This window comes from Cyrtonyx montezumae, unplaced genomic scaffold, assembly GCF_038088225.1.
Source record: "Cyrtonyx montezumae isolate F1298 unplaced genomic scaffold, pur_monq_1.0 scaffold_6, whole genome shotgun sequence".
Lineage (NCBI taxonomy): Eukaryota > Metazoa > Chordata > Aves > Galliformes > Odontophoridae > Cyrtonyx > Cyrtonyx montezumae.
Genome location: NW_027072067.1, coordinates 5152485 through 5171778, shown reverse-complemented (window position 1 = coordinate 5171778; position 19294 = coordinate 5152485). Strand labels below are relative to the sequence as shown.

At 34.7% G+C, this 19294-nt stretch overlaps 1 protein-coding gene across 1 annotated transcript in view; it reads right to left on the bottom strand.

Annotated features, from left to right (window-relative positions):
• ERC2 (ELKS/RAB6-interacting/CAST family member 2) overlaps positions 1-19294 on the bottom strand; it is a 413335-nt gene that overhangs the window by 384896 nt on the left and 9145 nt on the right. The window contains exon 2 of the mRNA XM_065749769.1: positions 14951-15745. Within this exon, the coding sequence (XP_065605841.1) occupies positions 14951-15607 (657 nt within the window). The 5' untranslated portion in view covers positions 15608-15745. The remainder of the gene's footprint in view (positions 1-14950; positions 15746-19294) is intronic.

Sequence of the window (19294 nt, the reverse complement as noted above, 5' to 3'; positions counted from 1 at the left end):
TATGGCACAGCAAGAACTTGTGCAGCTAAAATAGTGGGAAATCATTCCTTGAAGCTGATGGGAAGCTGATGTGGTATTTCATACTACAAAAAAAAAAAATCAAAGCCTAGGTCCCCAAAGTATGAAAATACTTCTGTGATTGATGAAACCACATAAGTAATTTGATGGCAGAGATCCATATTCAAAAGCAATGGAGGAATGAAATTTGTATGCTTAGAAGCTATGGAAGTTTTGACAATAGAATTTCTGAACTTCAAGATTTACAGTAGATTCAAGAGGCTAAGAACAAAAGATCAGGTTTGTTCAGTGATCACTTCCAGCTGCCCATATGTAACACTGCATGACTTTCTTTAGGCACGGTACACAGTTTCTGTTTCTGCAATTCAGCCACCACACTTCTCAAAAATACAGAGATTATCTAAAACATTGGATTCATAACATGTTCAGAAGAACAACAGCTAAATCACTATAAAGATCTCTGCACAAAGAACTGAAGCACACTACTTTATTTGTAAATATTTCTAAAGTCTTTTAGTTTCCTGCTTCATTCAGTCTACAGGAAAGCTTAAAATAAAATAAGCTAAAAGTGAATAGCACTATAGAAACTTGTAAGATTGTCCAGAATTGTTAACTCATTTCTTGGAAACTATTCCACTTGAGTAGAATGCTGAGACAAATAAAATAATCAGAAAAGTGGCAGAAGATTAAAGAAAATACTACATCTTTTCAATACCTTGCAAGTAGATCAGGAGAGATTATTCGTATTTAAGTATTAATCTGAAACACAAAATTCAAAAGAGTAGTTGTGCAGAAGCATAATTCTAACATATAACTCCTCATGGTCAAGTCATGTAAATTTGTATCTTGTTAATCTGTGCTTTACTTCATTATATGCTCCTAAATTTCACTGCAGTAACAATTCATCAAGAACTTGGTCCAAAATACAACTCCCAGCGGCAAGCTTTGTTAACTTACAGCATTTGTCACAAATTGCTCTATTAACAATAAGATTCTTATCTGGCAGTTTGGTAAGTGAGTTGTGAACTGCAGAAGCATACTAATGAGGGACATTAGAATTTTTGAGCTTTCCCACATTGCCAATGGAGGCTGAGAGGGAGAAGGTGGTAAGCAAAAGTGCAGCAACTGCACACAAAAAAAAAACCACCAACCCAGCAGTCACTAAATAGATTGCAAACAATTCAAATATCCCCACAGGATGACAAAATCCTAGCCAATACACCCAACCTGAAGAAGGCTGACCAGATTCATCAGGTCACCGTGTTAGTATTCTGCCACATTAAGTCCAAGCATTCCAGGTTTCCTCAAGTCGTGGCAGGCTCTTAGAGCAGATTTTGGCAATCCCTGCAGGATGTTCAAAACTGTAACCTACAAGTTTCACATCCAAACCATGGAATCAACCCCTATGCAGCAAATACCATCTTAAGGAATTAGTTTTTACCTTCTCACCACTCTCTTGATAATTTCTAATCTTTATTGTCAGTGGATACTGGAATCAGTCTCATCAGACAAGCAAATAAATAGACAGGAATGCAAAACCTAGTGAGAATCATCTCTGTCTAAAAATGATTATTAATAAAAATGCTTAATAATAATCAAAATTAACATGTTGGCTTCTAATCTTGTATGACTGGCAAGAAATTCCTGTCATCTCAAGATATTTTTCATCCCAATATAAGGGCAACAGGCAGCAAAGAAGAATGGAAGTACAATACTAAATACTGACGGTTCGTGTCTTCAAAATTTGGATTTCCCACCACAAGTTGGGGGACGACAATACACCACACAGCACCAACCACACACTGAAAATGATTTCATAAACAGTCGCTACAGGTGACACATAATAATACACTGTGTTTGTGAAAGGCTAACAACGTAAATGCAGAATTATGTTTCTTAGTTAACTGCTCAAGCAAAGGTTTCAGAGTAAAAGTATTACTGAGTCACAATGAAGTAATTTCAAGAATTTATGTCTACCATAACCCTACACATTCTTTGACAAAAGTCTTATTAATAGTTAAGTATCTAATTAATATCTAATTCTGACCATAATTGATATCTCCAGTTGAAAAAATCTAGTTTACTGTCACATTCAAATTTTGATTCCCTTTTGTCTTTGGAATTTACACCACTTGAACTGAACTTGAGAAATCTGGCATAGGTAGTGCAACTATCAAATACAAATGAAATCCAAAACAGTGTAAAAAAAATCCAATTATTTATAAGTGGTGAGCTTGATTTAAACTGCTTTCAGACCATACTGTACACAGCATTTTAAGAAGCTCTAGCAGTACTTCACACTGAAATCAAAACAGCAAGTTCTAGAGGTGTAAGACATATGCAGATTTTCCATTAAGGACAATGCTCTCTCTCAACCCAACTTTTGATGCAACTTTCTTTTAAAAAGTTTAGTTCTTGATGGTCACTTATCATAATCTCATCTTTCTCATCTCACCATTCACTGCTAATTCTTTAACAGAATTTTTTATTTTTTATTTTATTTTATTTTTACATAAATGAAGATACTGCTGTCTCCCAGAAAGAGTCATAAAGTGATAGTGGTTATCTTTTGGCAGGAGAAACTATAAAGAATATTTAAAACCTAAATTAAGAAAGATCATCCACCAAAATTCGGTAGAAACATATATTTACAAAATATCCTATCATTATTCTGTCACAATACTTTGATTCAGGCATTACATCTTCAGACTAAGCTATTCAAAACCAAGAACCCATAGCAGTAGGAAATAAATTACAAAGAGGAAAAAAAAAAAAACAGATCAGAAACTTCTGGCCTACCAGGCAGCATAATATCACTATAGCACTGAAAAGGGGTGAATTCTGACAGACACAGAAAAAAAGTACTGTTTAATTTCCAGACATACGCATATTTAATCGCAGTTTTTCAAGGGTTCTGTTTTTAACACTAAATTTCTTCCAATCAGGTCTTCCCTTCAGAATTCCCACCTCCATTTCCATAATGATAGCAAGATCTTTGCTTGGTTTCTTTAATCCCTTATTGATGGCATAACCCCCACTGTTTCTTTGTTTTACAAAAATCCCTGCACAAACTTCAGCGCACAAATTACATTTCACAGGTATGGGTCGAACGGTTCCACATAATTGCAGTACAACCTTTCAGTTATTTCCATTGAGGGTCAAATAAATAAGGTATTCTATTCAATAAAGATCTAAGCAGTTAATGAAGGATAGGGTGTGATCACGCTATAAAATTAGGGTTATATTATCCCCGATCTTGAAAAATTCCAGATTTAAATAAATAAACATTTCCAATTTGTTCCATCATGCTTCTACAGACCTTGGGAGAAACAAGAGCAAATTAGTTATGTCAAAGTGGCAAAGTCATAAACCATTCTTAATTGAGGAGTTCATTTTTCTATTAATTTATTTAAATGCAGTTAGCATCCATTTTATTTAATTTAAATGATTAAAACTTATTAATTTAAATTCAAACTTTTTCTTTGTTTTGTTGTGCTGGTGAAAGATGGCAGAAACTGCTATAGAACTCTAAACCTACTGCAACATAACCTCTTAAAGCACATAGAAATTCACTGCATGTCTCTCTCTATTAGTGGCACAAGAACATTCTCTCTGCTCTATTCTCATTTATTAACCATAGGAAATGAAGCAACCACGGACAAAAACAAAGCCACTTCTAAAGTCCAAAAGGAAACTGGTGTGACTTATGGCTAGTACAGGTTGTGCAACTTGACAAACCAAGGAAGCCAAAGGTGGGAGAGCAGAAGTGACTCAGGTTTCTGTATTTTATGTTTTCTCCATTGGAAACTGGTTACTAATTCTATTGCAAAAGTAAAAATGTGTTTGAGAGTATGTTTGTTCAGCACTATAGAATTTTTTTTTCTAATACATGAACTTTATTAGAGGATGCCTCCCTCCCACCTCCTAATAGAAGATGCTCTTCAATTGTCTTGTACATTTAAACAGAAGGAAACATTTCTTGTTGTGATCAAACTATTCAAAGCACTGACGATGAGAAATCTCACTTTTTATATTTCAATGATTGAACTTAAAATCTGGAAAAAGCAAGTAAGTTCCCATGTTCAAGAGTGTAGATTTACTACCTCAAGGTAACAGAGACCTTCCAGACTTAGATTTAAAAGTCAAAGAAAACACACAGTCACCACTGAATAGAATTTAAAAAAAAAAAAAAAGCAAGATAATATAAGATGTGTAAACGGTATAAATAAGGAGTTTTTACAAACTGATTGTCTCCTCTTGATCACAAATAATACTCCCCCTTTGCTAGCTGAACTGAAAGATAATTCTTTATTAAAATGAAATGATTACTTAGTTTCAGAGAAAAATAGATTAGTGACTTGAGCAAGACCAAAAAACCTTCAGATTATATCTGAACAAAAACATATTTATGGGCATTTGGAAATAAAACACACACACACACAAAAAAACACCACCATAAAGATAAAAAGTGAAGGTGATATGAAAAAGAAAATGCAATTGTTTTGTATGCTGTGATCAGGCAACAATTTCAGTAAAGGCTTTAATTTGACTTCACCATTTTCTCATAAGTCACATATGGAAGTAGAAAATAATTACAGTCAAAATAGACTTCTCTACACCCATTGAGGTGCACCTGGGGAAAAAAAGACTGCTTACAAAGTGGATATTTCATTTTTCTTTCAAGAAATAGTTTAAGCACTAAAAGCACTTATTAGCAGAGATTTAAAAGCAGCGTCTAAGCTTCTGCCTGAATCTGAGGCCCCACTGTCATCTACTCCTGGCCACTCAATGCTCTACCCACTTTACATCAGCACTGCTACATTTGAGCGATCGATGGAGAGATCCAGCTGAAAATTAACCCGGGGAAAAAAATGAAATGAGTGATTCATCCCTAATGTAGCAAATCAGGCAGACATACAAACTCTAATGATAAATTATTGGAAAAAATCGTAGAAGAAGAAGAAAGTGCAATTCTGCTAGTAGGCTCAAAAACAGTGGCTTTGCAATCAGCCCTGTAAACCTCTACCAAAAATGAACAATAGCAAAGGTCAGATTAAGACAAATTATACATGTATCAAAGTCAGTAACCTTTCAGGTGTAAGTATTAAAACTGTGGGGAAATACAATCAACTCACGGGAAGTAGAAATTGAAATACATTAAACTTAAATAAAACATTCAATAAACAAAACTGTAGAAGCTGAATTACACATTGCTAACTGATGACCAAAAGACAAAAGAATGCTAAAAAGCATAAGCCTTCATCAGTATGTGGAGATGAAAGTCCTACATTTGCAAAAAGCAACTAAGTACTGCACTAAGTTTTGCAAGGTCACAAACTTATCTAGAACCCACAGGATGTCTGAGTAAGTGAACCTGAAATAACACTAGCTAAGCAAGAACATCATTCTTCAGAACTGGCAGTTCCTTAAAGGAGTCATTGGTCTGTCTGTGTGGCCGTGAAAGGAAGAGAAGGGAGAAGGAGCAAGTAGGAAGCATATCCACACTGACTGATAGCACGTCAGAATCAACCTGGTGCAAGGCAAAAATGCTTTCTTATTATCAAACTCCCCAACTTTTATTAAATTGAGATGTGTTACAACATCTGAGATATTAAAAACACTCCATTATGTCACAATTTGTCATAGAATTCATGTTAATAAATATGGGACCAAATCTTTATTTTTTATGTATATATACACACACTCTCACTCAGACTTACTGCAAAAGTTTGTTCAAGGGAGGGTGAATAAAGAGTCTATTCTACCTCAGCCACTGAAAACTAAATTACTTAATTGGACACATCTAGGAAATTAACAGCTTTTGGAACTGAGGGTTTTCAAGTATGGTTTTTAGCGGGATCAATTGTTATCACCTCTTCTGAAGCCACTGTGAAATTAAAATAGACTTAGAAGTTGAAGCAAGTACAGAAAAATTTGTTCTGGTAGCTAATTTTATTTTACTCTAAACTTGCAGAGTCTTCCTTCATACATTCTACAGCACGCTTTGCTACTGATGGTACTGCTTCTCCACACAGTGAGGGAGGTAAGAAATGATACCGACCTACTAACTAGAATATTTGGTATGGGTGTCTCCCATTCCAGTTTCATAGTTACTCCTATATGCTTATAAAAAATAGCCCTTCTCTGAAATATTATGTAGAATTTTCTTTTTTCCTGGGCTTTGACAAACTGGCACCGTTTGTTCATTTTGCAGTTCTGAAGTCAATCATGCAGGGCAGTCAGGTGGAAAAGCCTATCATGAGTATTCTCATGTAATTGTTCAAATTCTCATTCTGACAGCTTTCTGCCTCTTCAGGGAATAAAATGCCTGATCAGGACAAAGAATGCTTTCTGAAGCAAGTTTTGTGCTTTCTTCTCTATAGATCCCACCTCCCTTCCCAAACTCCACTGGGGAATATGAAGACATAGGTCTAATATAATGAAATTGCCACATTATTCACAAAGTTATACAGTTACGCAGTTGCATTTCAAATAAACTGAGAATGTAGGAAATAAATATATTTTTTTATAAATACAAACAAACTAGATATTAATATAAATTAAAATAAATCTGGTTCACAAAAGGATGATGGCTCTTAAGCAGCTGCTGTTAACCAACAATTAAGAATTATGTCAAATATTTCCTAGCTTTGAGAAACTTTTACTCAAAGTTATAAAACACAATGACAAAATCCGCCTGGTCACAAGCAGTGTGGGAAGAACTTCACATTTCTCTGATTTGTTAATATCTTTCTGGAGGAATATCACCAATTCCATGGCAGCATTAACTATTTCCAGAAAGGTAAAATATTTGTAGTTTTCTTTTTTGTAGTTATTTTCTTAAAAGAAAATAAAATAAACAATACAAAATAATATTCCTGAATGTATGTGAACCTCAAAACTCAGCATAAGCATTTACTTAAAACAGTTTCTGAAATACAGAAAGCTGCTCTGACAAGCAGGTGTATTTATGGATTGGCTTGAGTAGAGATAAAATTTGTAGCTGTAAAATAAACAGCAGTCACAGGAAGTGAGCTTTCCTGCAGAGTGCACAGATGCAGCTTACTTTTGTCCACACAGAGTACAGTAGAAATTTTGGACAAAGGGACAGAATGTAGTATTATCAGTGTATTTTGTAAATGCAAACAAACACAATTAAGTAAGCACTTCATTGAAGTAAAACTGGCTGGCTTTTCTCACACAGTTGTTGAGTTAAAATGATGTAAAGTATAGCAGGTTTAAACAGCAATCTGCTATTTCATCACTGCTCTCAGTTGTATCAAGCAGAAATACAGTACCATGATGTTAGACATTCTTCCAATCGATTAGTTAACAGCACTTAGCCTTAGTGATAATTATTAGCTATCTGGGGTAAATATCTCACAGTGAAAGATCTCATTAAGAGAAATATTCATTCACTTTTTCTACTTACAAACTGAAAAGGCTTTGCTTGCAACATCTGTCTGAACATGACTTAAAAAAATACGTCGGGAGTATTTATTCATAGTATATATTTTTTAAAAAAAATTATTATTTAAAAGAATCCCCTGATTCTTTCTATGCCTTTTTTCTTTGATTCAAAGGATTCTGTAATTAAAAACTGTACACTACGCAATTAATACTGTAGCCAATGAAGTGGAAGTCTGAGGTCTGAGCAAAAACCAGGCGTAATTTCAAGGCTTGCTTTAGCTCATCTAACACTACATTTTAATGTGTGTTGTCTTCTCTCTAGTTTTCGCTGACCTTTGCTTTTCTTGGACAGAAAAGTGATGTGCTGGAGACCTCACACTCATTCAACTGTAGATGGAATTGAAATAGAGATTACCTTACAAGACCTCAGAGCTCTTTGAATCTCTAACACTAAAACATTTACATTGATTTGCCTCGGGATTTTCCTTTTGGCAAAAACATCATTTATTCCTTCCCCTGGAGGATTCAAAGAGCACTTCACATGAAATTGACTGCCTTCTTTTCACATATGTTTTGTTAGCTTTGTATATCATCCTCAAATGCCAAGAGTAAGAATAATAACTACATCGTGGTAGATGCCTAGGGAAATTTAAAATTTGAAATGTAAATACCATTTCCCCATCCCACAGGCCAAATATTGCAAAATTACTGAATTCAAAAGTCATTTGTTCTCACTGCAGGCAATACAATTTGAGCAAAAGTTATCTCCTGTAAAATATACACAGAGGTTCTGAATGTTTTGTTGTTTTTGCCAACTCAACAGATAGATGTTCTTGCAATAAACTCAAGTAGCAAGTCATATCCTGAAACTAACAGCTTTTTACAGCTTGACTCTATGGCACCAGGAAAACTCATGGTCACTACTACGTTAGATACATTATGAAGAGCAAATAGCAGACCAAATCTGAATCTGAACCTGCACAACATTAATAAGCCATAACTCTAGAATACACAGATATCCAGAATTTTTTAATAGTAATCACAGCAGATTAAGTCACCATAACTCCTTCACTCCTCTCACTGACATATACACTCCCACCACCCTGCAACACAGCCACCACTCTGAAACACATCTGATGAACACAAATGCTTACTGGAAAAGTTTAAATTATATGCATACATAGAAATAATGCTCTACAGCATGCCCAAAAGCATCCTGTTTTTCCAAACTAACCTAGAAGTTCCCTATTGCAGACTAATTGAACATAGCATCATCAACTGCCTAGGAGCTGTTGGGGACAACTCAGAAAATTCAAGATGAAACCTGAAAATCCAAAATGAGAAAATCCAAAATGAGAGACTGCATCTAAAATAGTAAAGACTAAAAATGCATAACGAAAAAAAGAGTGACTCAATTTTTCACTACTTCCTCATCTTTCTCTCCCTTACTTCAAATGACAGAAAATTCTGAAGAGTGTCATCCCCAATATTTTCCAGATTTAAAGGTTTGAAGGCTGGAAGAAAACCACTTTACAGAAGTTAACAGAGAAATAAAATTTAAAAAGCACGAAACTGCAGCCTCCATCATAATCAAAGGACGATAAATTTGCCAAGAACAACTATTACACGCTATTTCTGTAGGAAACTGTATTGTTGTCATGGTTTTGTGATTTTTGGTACTGGTATTCCACATCATAACATCATGTAGACAATTGTTCATGTGATTAAATGTGTAGTTAACTGTTTCAGGATACTTTATGATTTTTGAGCCTACATCAAAAATAAGGCCCTGCGTTATCAAAAAGTTCACTATTTGTAAGATCACTCCAACTCATACCTTTCCAATAGAACTCAAAGTGGTTTATATACAACATACAGTTAGCACTCTCCCCATTTCCTTTAGGGAATTCTGACAGCTTAAAACACTCTACTACAATGACTGCTTCTAGACTTGTTCTGATTTAAGGCAAAGAGCAGATGTCATTCTTGATGAATGGCATCTACTGAAGGAATATCTTCAAGCAGTGATACAAGTCTAATGAAATGATAGCTTAGAGGTAGTTTTATCCCATCATACTTCCTGCTAGATCTTTATTTCTTCAATTGGTGATCTTCTGAGACACCATCAGAATCCTGCCTTCTGTACAAAACATTTTACCCAGACAGCAACACACCAGACTATCACTGCAGCAGAACCATATTTGGAAACACATCCCAATGGGGGACATAAAACACAGTATTAGTCTGAAGCTGCAAGGGAAATTATCAGGATGAAATTATCTAATGCAGCAGCAGATGATCACCATCGTTAAAGCACACAAACACACAAAAGAACACACATAGGAGCAGCAGCACTCTTAGGAGCATCAGAAACTAGACAGACATTAGATGTGATAACACGATACAAGGATGTTCAAAGCCAATAAGACATCAACCCTAAGTCATACAGCACTACACACCTCTGAACACCTGTTAATGAAGGTTTGTTTCCTTTCCATGGTCAATTTAACTGTCCCTAAAACATGAGTAGCTTCATTTATACTTCTTCATAAGGAACATGTACCAACAATTGTTATTTGACGCTTTTTAAGACTTAAAGATGTAATTAGGAAAAAAAACCTGACACTGGTTGAGAATGAGTTACATTTTGCATTTTAAAAAAAGTCAGCAAAAAGACAACCCAATTGACTAAAGTATTTTACTGACTAAAGCTATTTTACTCAGAACCTTGTAAATTTAAATTTCTTTTTCAACAACTTGATTTCTAACACCTTTTACTTGAAATCTAATAATCCTGTTCCTTCAGCTGAGTTATACACACAATTCCAAAAGATGACAAAAACTGAAATGCATCCTCTTTGCCTTTTTTGGGGAGAACAAAACATAAAACCAACATTTGCTTTCCTCAAATTTCTTTATACCTTAAAAACGCACAAAAAATATATAACTTTCCCCTTTCAAATGTCCATTACAATGTGCTAAAAATCCCGTATTATTAAGTCCTACTTTTTACTAACTCATGTATATACACACAACATCTTCTAAACCAAAATACCACCAGATGCTTCATTCGGTAGTGAACAAGCACTCACACACACCTATGGGGCACGTTCATATTCCTTATATTGCTCAGTGTCTCCCAAGCTTTTTCAGATTTAAAAGTCATGTTTTAAAAAGCTTTGTTAAAAAAAAACCTCATCCACTCCTAGCACCCTTAGAGTAGCTGCTTTCTCAAAATTCCCTTGGGCAGATACAGTAGTCCTTTCTGGCACAGTGTATTTCACTCTGTCTCATGCTAAGTATGAATTCTTATGTATTCTCATTCATCGTCGGAACAGTCCTGCAGTTTGAGTACCCCTCTCCACATACACACACACACACGACAAAAGCTTTTCTATATTTTCATACTCAAGAAAGGGAAACAAATCACCACTGACATCCTTCCATTTCACTGTTTTCCATCCTCAGATAAAGTTTCACTCAAAGACTACCATTTGATCTACTACACAAACACCTAAGTACTTTTTCCTGTTTAAAAATAAGAGGTGGAAATATTTTGCACTTACCTAAATTGCCATCAGGGTAAATTACTTTAAATGAAGAAAGGAATGATGATAACATCTGAAATGAAATTAAAGTCTACAAGCATGCATGTATCTCTTAACAGAGAAGAACTGAAAAATAAGCGGAAGAAAGCAGGAGACAACAGTACAGTGACAAACAGAAAATAAAACAAATGAACATGTGGAAAATATTGAATTTTAAAATACCAAAGTATGCTTCCATGCTTCATAAATACTGTATTGTAGTAGAGTTGAAAATATTTACTAGCAATTTTTTTCTTAAAAAATGACACTTAGTAAGACGAATCAGTACATCTTTTCATTCTCATTTGCATTAAAACAGCTTATTAACATTTTGGGAAAGAAGTAAAACACGAATGGAGCATTTCCATTTCTCAGGTTACTAAATTTACCTTTCTGTGTATTTTCTTGTACTTCATCATCATTCACAATAAACTTCAAAATTTGTGGTGCTGCATACACGTATACAGAGACAACGAGAAAAGCTGAAGGGAATTTATATCCTAAAAAACTCCTTTAACTACTTTGGATACCTAGCAGCAATGAGGGCCACCTTTTATATCACTAATCAAGTGTACACTGATGCATATTAAAGACAAAAATATTGCCTGCTAACTCAAACTTATGACTCTTGCATATGCAACTTGCATATTTCTCCAGGATCAGGCTTCCAGAATGTCAGGGGGAATGACCAAAGTTTCTCCAAAGGAGCTGAAGAACGTAGTTTCAGAAGCTAACAGTGAGTGAGTTATGAGGTAACAGATCTTCAGCTTCCCTTGACTTGCATTTAGAGGATGTCAGCAAGGTGTAAGCATTAGATGGTGCAGTTTGCAGCTATGAAGGGCTGATCCCAATTGGGAAAAGTAAAAAATGAGTACTGTTTTTCTTTATTTATATATATGTTTGCATATACACACATGTACACATATACTGTGTCCATATGCATATATGTACAGAAATTTATATACATGTAAAAGATTATATATAAACATTTATATTGAATGTGTAAATAGTTTTGTATATAGGGCTTTTTCTACCATATAGATTATATATATCAACATACAAATATATATTTTTAAATACATTTTAAACTCCATCTACTAGTTCCCAGATAAACCAGCAAATTTACAGCAAATTGCCCTTGTTTACTGTCTCTTCTTCTACAATGCAGATAAATGATAAGTGTACTTCATGTAATATGTGATGCATCACAAAGCAAAGTAAGTGTATGGCTTATCATTTTCAGTAGAAAACACACACTAGTCTGGAAAAGATCTCCCTAGGAATACAGTTTAATCCAAAGAACGGAAATATTTCAGCATTTTTAGTGTATTTTCATTTAGCTTTCTATTTAAACACTTGTCACAAAGCAAAAGCGGAGAGCATGAAAAATTTAACTGTGACCTAACTTGCAACTCTATTTTTATGAATATTCATTCCTTTATCTGCCGATTAAATTAATATACTTTACCAGCTCTGTTCTCTAAACTTCAGCATCTATGAGTTATTAATACTGCTACAGACACATAAAAACTATTTCAAGGATTAACTCTGTATTCAAACCTATGAGTTTCCCAGAGGTATCATTTTTGTCCTTTTCTTGTTAATTAGAACTCCTGCAGCATCAGGGCAGGAATTAAACTTCAAAGGAAGATCAAAATTTATTATAAATTGCTTGCATTGAAATGCTTTCAAAGAACACATTAAGCAATTTTAACATTACCTGTTTTTCTGTAAGGCAAAAAAAATTGAAAAGATCAAACTCACCATTTATTTCCATCATCATCACATAAACACGTCACAAAAGAAAAGTAGCCACTGTTCATTATGTACAGTGACTCATATTTGTATTAATTACACAGTATTAAACAAAGACATTCATAAGCTGGGATAGGGCCATTATTTTAGGCAACTTGGTATATAGTTTATTTAAATGACACCATAGTAAATCTAATTCAGTTTTTAAAAAGTGCTTAAGGAGAGCTTATAAAGGAGTAAGATTGACTTTTACATAGACTGATAGTGACAGGACAAGGGGAAATGGCTTTAAACTAGAAGAGGGGAGATTTAGTTAATATGTTAGGAGGAAATTTTTTACTCAGAGGGTGTCAAGGCACTTCAACAGGTTGCCAAGGGACACTGTGGCTGCCTCAGCTCTGAAGGCATTTAAGACCAGGCAGGATGGGGCCCCAGGCAGTCTGATTGGAACTAGGTGATCATTAAGATCCCTTCCAACACAAACCACTCAGTGATAATAAAGGTTGTTGGGACTAGAATTTTGCATAGGTACAAAAGCAGCCTCACATAACTCAAAAGTCCCATGAGAGTTCAGGACAAACTGTATGTGTTTCAAAGAGTACTCAGTGGAGTACTCACCATACACTTACTTTGTTCTATGAACTTTTGGATACTGTCACACTAGGCTAGACAGACTTTCAGGCCAATCCAGTCTTTTACATTACTCCTTTCTTACACATTAAAAGTTTCACAAGAGAGTGTAACGCATTATTTTTGTCTTTTGCTAGGTTCATCCACACAAGAAGAGTACTTGTTAAAAATAGAAATATATAACCCTCCGTGAAACAAATGAGCAGAACTCATAAAAGCTACTAGTTCCTTTCTCTTCAAGATGAAGCTTTCACAAAGTGTCCTTAACCACTTTAAGGACACAAAGTGTCCTTAACTGGGTTCAGATTCCAAACATCCCACCACCTCTAAATGGAGGACATTAGGGTGATGTTTCCATAAAAAAAAGCTACTAAAAGGCGACATGTTAGAATATTTGTTCTACTATTAATTGATCCTAACTTTCAAGATTAGAATGGTTAACCAGAAAGGCTTTTGAAAGGACCTCCAACAAATATGTTTATAATACTTGTTCTAGCAGCATCCTAGTGCATTCACTATAAATTCATTACCTTGTACTGTCAGCCTGGACACACTACTTAAACAAGAAAATAAATTTGTTCACTGTACTGAATTCCTGATCAAGATCCAGTTGCGATCATTCAGGACCAGATTTGTTTGTTCCATGACATGTCATGAATCTAAGAGTTGGAAAGTTTGGTGAGAAGTAACGATGATCAGAAACTCAGAGAAGTAAATGAAAAAAATTCAGTTGTTGCTGTCTGCCAGCCAGTGAAGAAGTTTAGATAGGGAGTCTGGAAGTGAGAGAAACACAGGACTGTGTTTTTGTCTGGGGAAAGTTAACAGATGGTCTGAAACAGAGCAATTTTAAATAAGACCAGCAGCCAAGAAGTATGTGGAGAACGAAATATGATAGATTTTTATGTACTCAATGCCACTCTTTTTTATAACTTTGCAAAATAAAACAGTCCCATGAAGTGTGACAATACAGCTCTAACGTTTTTATAGTTTTAGGAAAAGATTGTGTTGCAAATAGAAGCGTTTGAAGTACGTATTTACAAGACAGACCAATTCCAGGACAGGTCTCTGAAGCATTGCTGAAAATACAACTTCAACTTTACTCTGTAATGTGAAGAATCATAAAAGATTTCATATGAGAATTTAAAAATCCCACCTTCTCCTAATGTTAAAAAAAGAATCTAGAGAGCTAAATCCCTAAATTCATACAAAATACATTTCTTGGGTTTTTTTTTTATACTTTCAGATAAAAAGTTCATTCATCTCTTCAGAAAAGGTTGCAAAGTGTATTTAGTCTGTTACAAAAAATAAAGTCTTTAAAAATAAGAAATTCCTGTGGTGATAAATGATAATTTTTTTGGCTATAATATGAAAAGTAATGCTGCATGAAGGAAAATGTAAGCTGCATTCAGATTGTTAGTGTCCTTTTCTATTGTTTAGCAGCCAAATGCACATAGAACATAAAATCTTGCTATTGGCAAATTTGATCCAATATTGTAAGTAAAATATCGAAGTACTTAGCTTAACAGAAAGAAACTTTCAGAACTACTTACCTGATTTTCTTCATGAGAAACTCTCATTTGCTCTTTAAGAACTGACATTCTGGCTGCTTCTTCCTTCCTCAATACTCTTTCTTTCTTTAATTCAGGACTCCAGAAAGTTTTGATGCTATTCATGGAGGATCCCAGCTTGCTGTCTTTAATGTCCAGTTCTTTTCTGAGAAGATCATTCTCCCTCTGTAGTTCCTTTAGCTGAGCCTGCAGGTCTAACATAGTACTATCTCTAACCTGTCTCAGCATAGAAGGAACCTGATGGTGATGATGGTGTGAAGATGTGGTCAGACCTCCATGTTGATCAGTGTAAGAAAGGACATCTGTGTGGGACAGTCCAGCTGAAGCAATATTAGGACTGCTTCCCATAGCTGTGACTCGACCACCATACACAGCTCGATTTGTAGCCCTTCCAAGAGTCATTGTGCCCTTTGGGAAAGTAGTAGAAGCTACACCTTCATGGTCACTCAGATACATTGGTCCAGATGTTGCATAGGCTGCATTAAGGGACTGGATGTTCTCCATCGATAACGTCTTACCTGTTCCTCCTCCTCCTCCACTACTCGTTCGCCTATGGCCCAGGCGAGGAGATCTTGGCAAACGAGGAGACCTGGAGGGACTTCCTTCTAAGTTGCTGATTGTTCTTGCACTTCCGTACATCTTTCTTCTACTTTGAGGTACTGTTTAGTAAGAAACTAGTAAGACTAAAGTTGAATACTAAATTTATAATTCCAGCTAGAAATATTGGCAGTTTCACTGCATTCTTCCAGTAGACAAAAATCCCTCCAATTCAGACACCTAGGAAGGACAAAAAAAAATACAAAATAAGTATGTTTTCTCCCTCATCTTAGAAAATAATTATACATCGAGGAAAGTAAAGAGCATATATCTTAACTTCTTAAGTAACTACCACAAACATAAAATTTACACTACATTCTGTACTTAGGATGACAAATTAAAAAGCATTTTAAAACTAGAGAAAAAAAACGTTCATTTCTTTCTTGTTAAAAATATCTTGACATTTTGACAAGCTTTACATTGCATTACAAACCCAAAAATGTATTTTAGCAGGTGAGAGGAATGATATTAGACTTAAGTTACTGAACATGTGAAATTACATAAAGGAAACAATAGCTTTTGTTGGCATTAAGGACTCCAAGAAACAAGTATTACATTTTCAAAAGGCTGTTTAAAGTCTTTTATAGGATATAAAGAGGTTTTTAGAAGTAAGCAATGTTCTGATAATTCACCTTTAACCAGTAAAAATATTTTAAGAAAAATTAACAAAACCAAGATAATTTGAATGAATATCTCCTCCTAAAGTATTACAATGCAGTATTACAATACATTATTAATTGACTGAAGTAATGGCTTGCTAATATTTGTCAGTAATCAGCTTCTCCAGAAAAGGTTGCATGACAATCATCTAGATTTTCATTTAGAAAAAGAGTGCCTAACACATAGTTTTCTTCATTTTTTTTCCCCTAAGGCATATCATATTATTTTTGACAGAATTATCTTCACAACTTATCTAAACAGATAGATGTGGATCAAATATTCCTACTGTTTTCAAACACTATACTATTACTATATAAGAAATTGATTGCTTTAATCGAATTAGTGCTCATTAACCAGATCTAGTAGTATTTATTTTACAGATAATTGGAGGAAAAAAATTTGAATCCAGTAATCTTTAATCACAACCTCATAGCATCCTCTTTATCTATACATATGCTGTTTTATAAATATCTGATACAAATGTCTGTCCTGCAAGCACTGTATTAATTCCTCACAACCAACATTAGCATGAAAAACTACACATACTAATGATGTCAGCAAACAAAAAGTATGCCAAGTTCTCCCTGATAAGCCCACACAAATTTATACCATATGCTTTACATCAATTCTAAGAATTGATTTGTGCATGCCACACTTCCTTCACATTTAATACTCAGTAGAGTCTAAAGCATTTTTGTTTCATTTTAATTATCATTATGCATCTGATCTAGCTGAAATGTTTTCTTATCCTATTTGATTCAATTACTGTTACATATCAGTTGCCATTCATGCAAACATTTTCTTCTTTACCGAGAAGCATGCCAAAAGCCACGAAATTCTTGAAAATTGTGGAAGCCATTAAAGCCCATGGCACTACCTTATGATGAGAAAGCTAAATGGAATCAAGTAGAAACAATCTATCCCACATGTTATGGGGAAGATAGGAGAGCTGCATAGACAAAAATGCCATACTCACAACTACAAAGAACAGCCTTTCCTATTTATAGGAGCCCATATCTTGCTGTATGAAGGAGCTCCATTATACCTCATAAAGAGGATACCTCACAAAACTTTCCCTAGAAAGTCTCCCAGATTCATTCAATCCACATCACATAAAACTTGGACAGTCTTATTTGCCTTTAAGTATTTTGTATATGTACATAGATATAAAACAGAATTCTAATTTGATACTAAAATAAGATCTATCACACCTCATTCACTTCCCAAATGCATGACTCTTATGTTTTGTATAATTAGTTTCCTTGAAATATTGTTGTCACAGAAACCAATAATTTGTTTTTCAATGATTAAATATTTCTAGACCCTTTGACAAGAAGATGAATTTTGTCAAAGATGTCACTAAGTTCAAATTAATAATTTTCTGCATTACATCTGTCAAACATTGGACAGGGGCACTGTAACTGAATCTCAGAATACACTGGAAGCTATTTTCCCTGCTTTCTAAATAATGTGAATCATTATGGTTGAGGGAAAAAAAAAAAATGAAGAATGGAAAATAGATCTTTCCAGATAGAAGCTTGAGGTGTCAGAATAGATTTTTAATGAAAGTATGAAATTCCTCCTTCATTCACTTCAGAAAACTCACAGTATGTTATTATATCCTATGCCTCTTCTGCAAGATGTTGCATCTAAATAGCATTGCAGTTTGAGATTAGATGTTCAATTCTACATGTAGCCACAGTGCATACTCAATTCTCACCACTTTCTCATTAAAGTTTTCGTAACAGTCAGGTGCTGGACAGCACAACACCATTTCACAGCAGATTTAACAATTGCACTGAAAAAAAAAAATCTGCTCACACTATGCTGGAAAACACTGAGCATAGACAGTAATCAGTAAACAGATATAGTGCCAGAGATAACAAAACACATTAGACTTTTACTCATCAGATATCACCGTGACAAAAAGCACAATGTGAGCAGGTATTCACACTGTGCCCAGGAAGCACACTGACTACTAAAACCAGACCTTAGCTGAACAGAAATAATTATTCTTATTATTAAAATAGGAACTCGTTTTCATGAAGGACAACAAGATTTTATTTTCCTTCTGTTTATTGTTGTTGGTGCTGACAGTAGCAGTGCTTTTTTTGCTAGGTTTGGGGGTTGGGTTAGTTGGAATTTTTTTGTGTTTTATTTTGTTTAAACTGAGGCAATAGGTTCAGTGCTTCTGTTTCCTTATCTTCAATTGAAAATCAATATTTTAATTTGAAACTTGTTTCTGGCATTGCCTCACTGTATTTTTGTTTGTAGTATCCTCAAAGGAAGGCAAAGCAGGGCCAGAATGATTTCCATAATGTGGATCGTGTAATAAAAAAATAAATCCTGACAATTTATGCTTAGAAAGCTCAGGCCCCGTTTAGAGTTACTATGTCTCCTCTGGCCAGAGGCACCAAGTCAGCAGGAAGTTTGGATATTAGCCAAATACTTAATAGCTTTGTACAGCTACTTGCCAATACTCACACTCAGCCAAGGTCTCAAACGTCTGTAATACTGATGAAAGCTTTAAGAGAACCTTTCCCTCACAGCTGTCCTCCCCAAATAACATAGAGTGACAGCTCAGTGCAGAAATAACAGATTGATAATTTCATACACTCAGTGGTTTCCAAACTGTCCAAAAATTGTTCAGTCATATACATCTCCCAAAATATAAACTGAAAACAACAAAATAGAAGAACTAAGAGATGATACAGAAGATATATTCTCCACTAGAATTCATCTTCCTTGCATTTCAAGGCACCTTGTAAGGTAAAAGATTCACAGAAAAAGTTCTGTTCCATAAATGTAAATGTTCTGGCAAAAAAATGTGTGTATACCTATGTTCTAAAACTTTTATTACAACAAACAGCAGTGCTGTACACAAAAAACAAGGAATACACATGTATTTAAAGTAGCGATCAAAAGGCAGAGAGACTTCTGGCAAATCTTTTCAGATTACCTTGGTAGCTAACTGTTTTATAAAAGGGGCTTAACGCATCCTCAAAAATAAATATTTTTTTTTCCACGTGCTTTTTTTCATTTGTGAGGCTTGAGGAGGGGAAAAAAAAA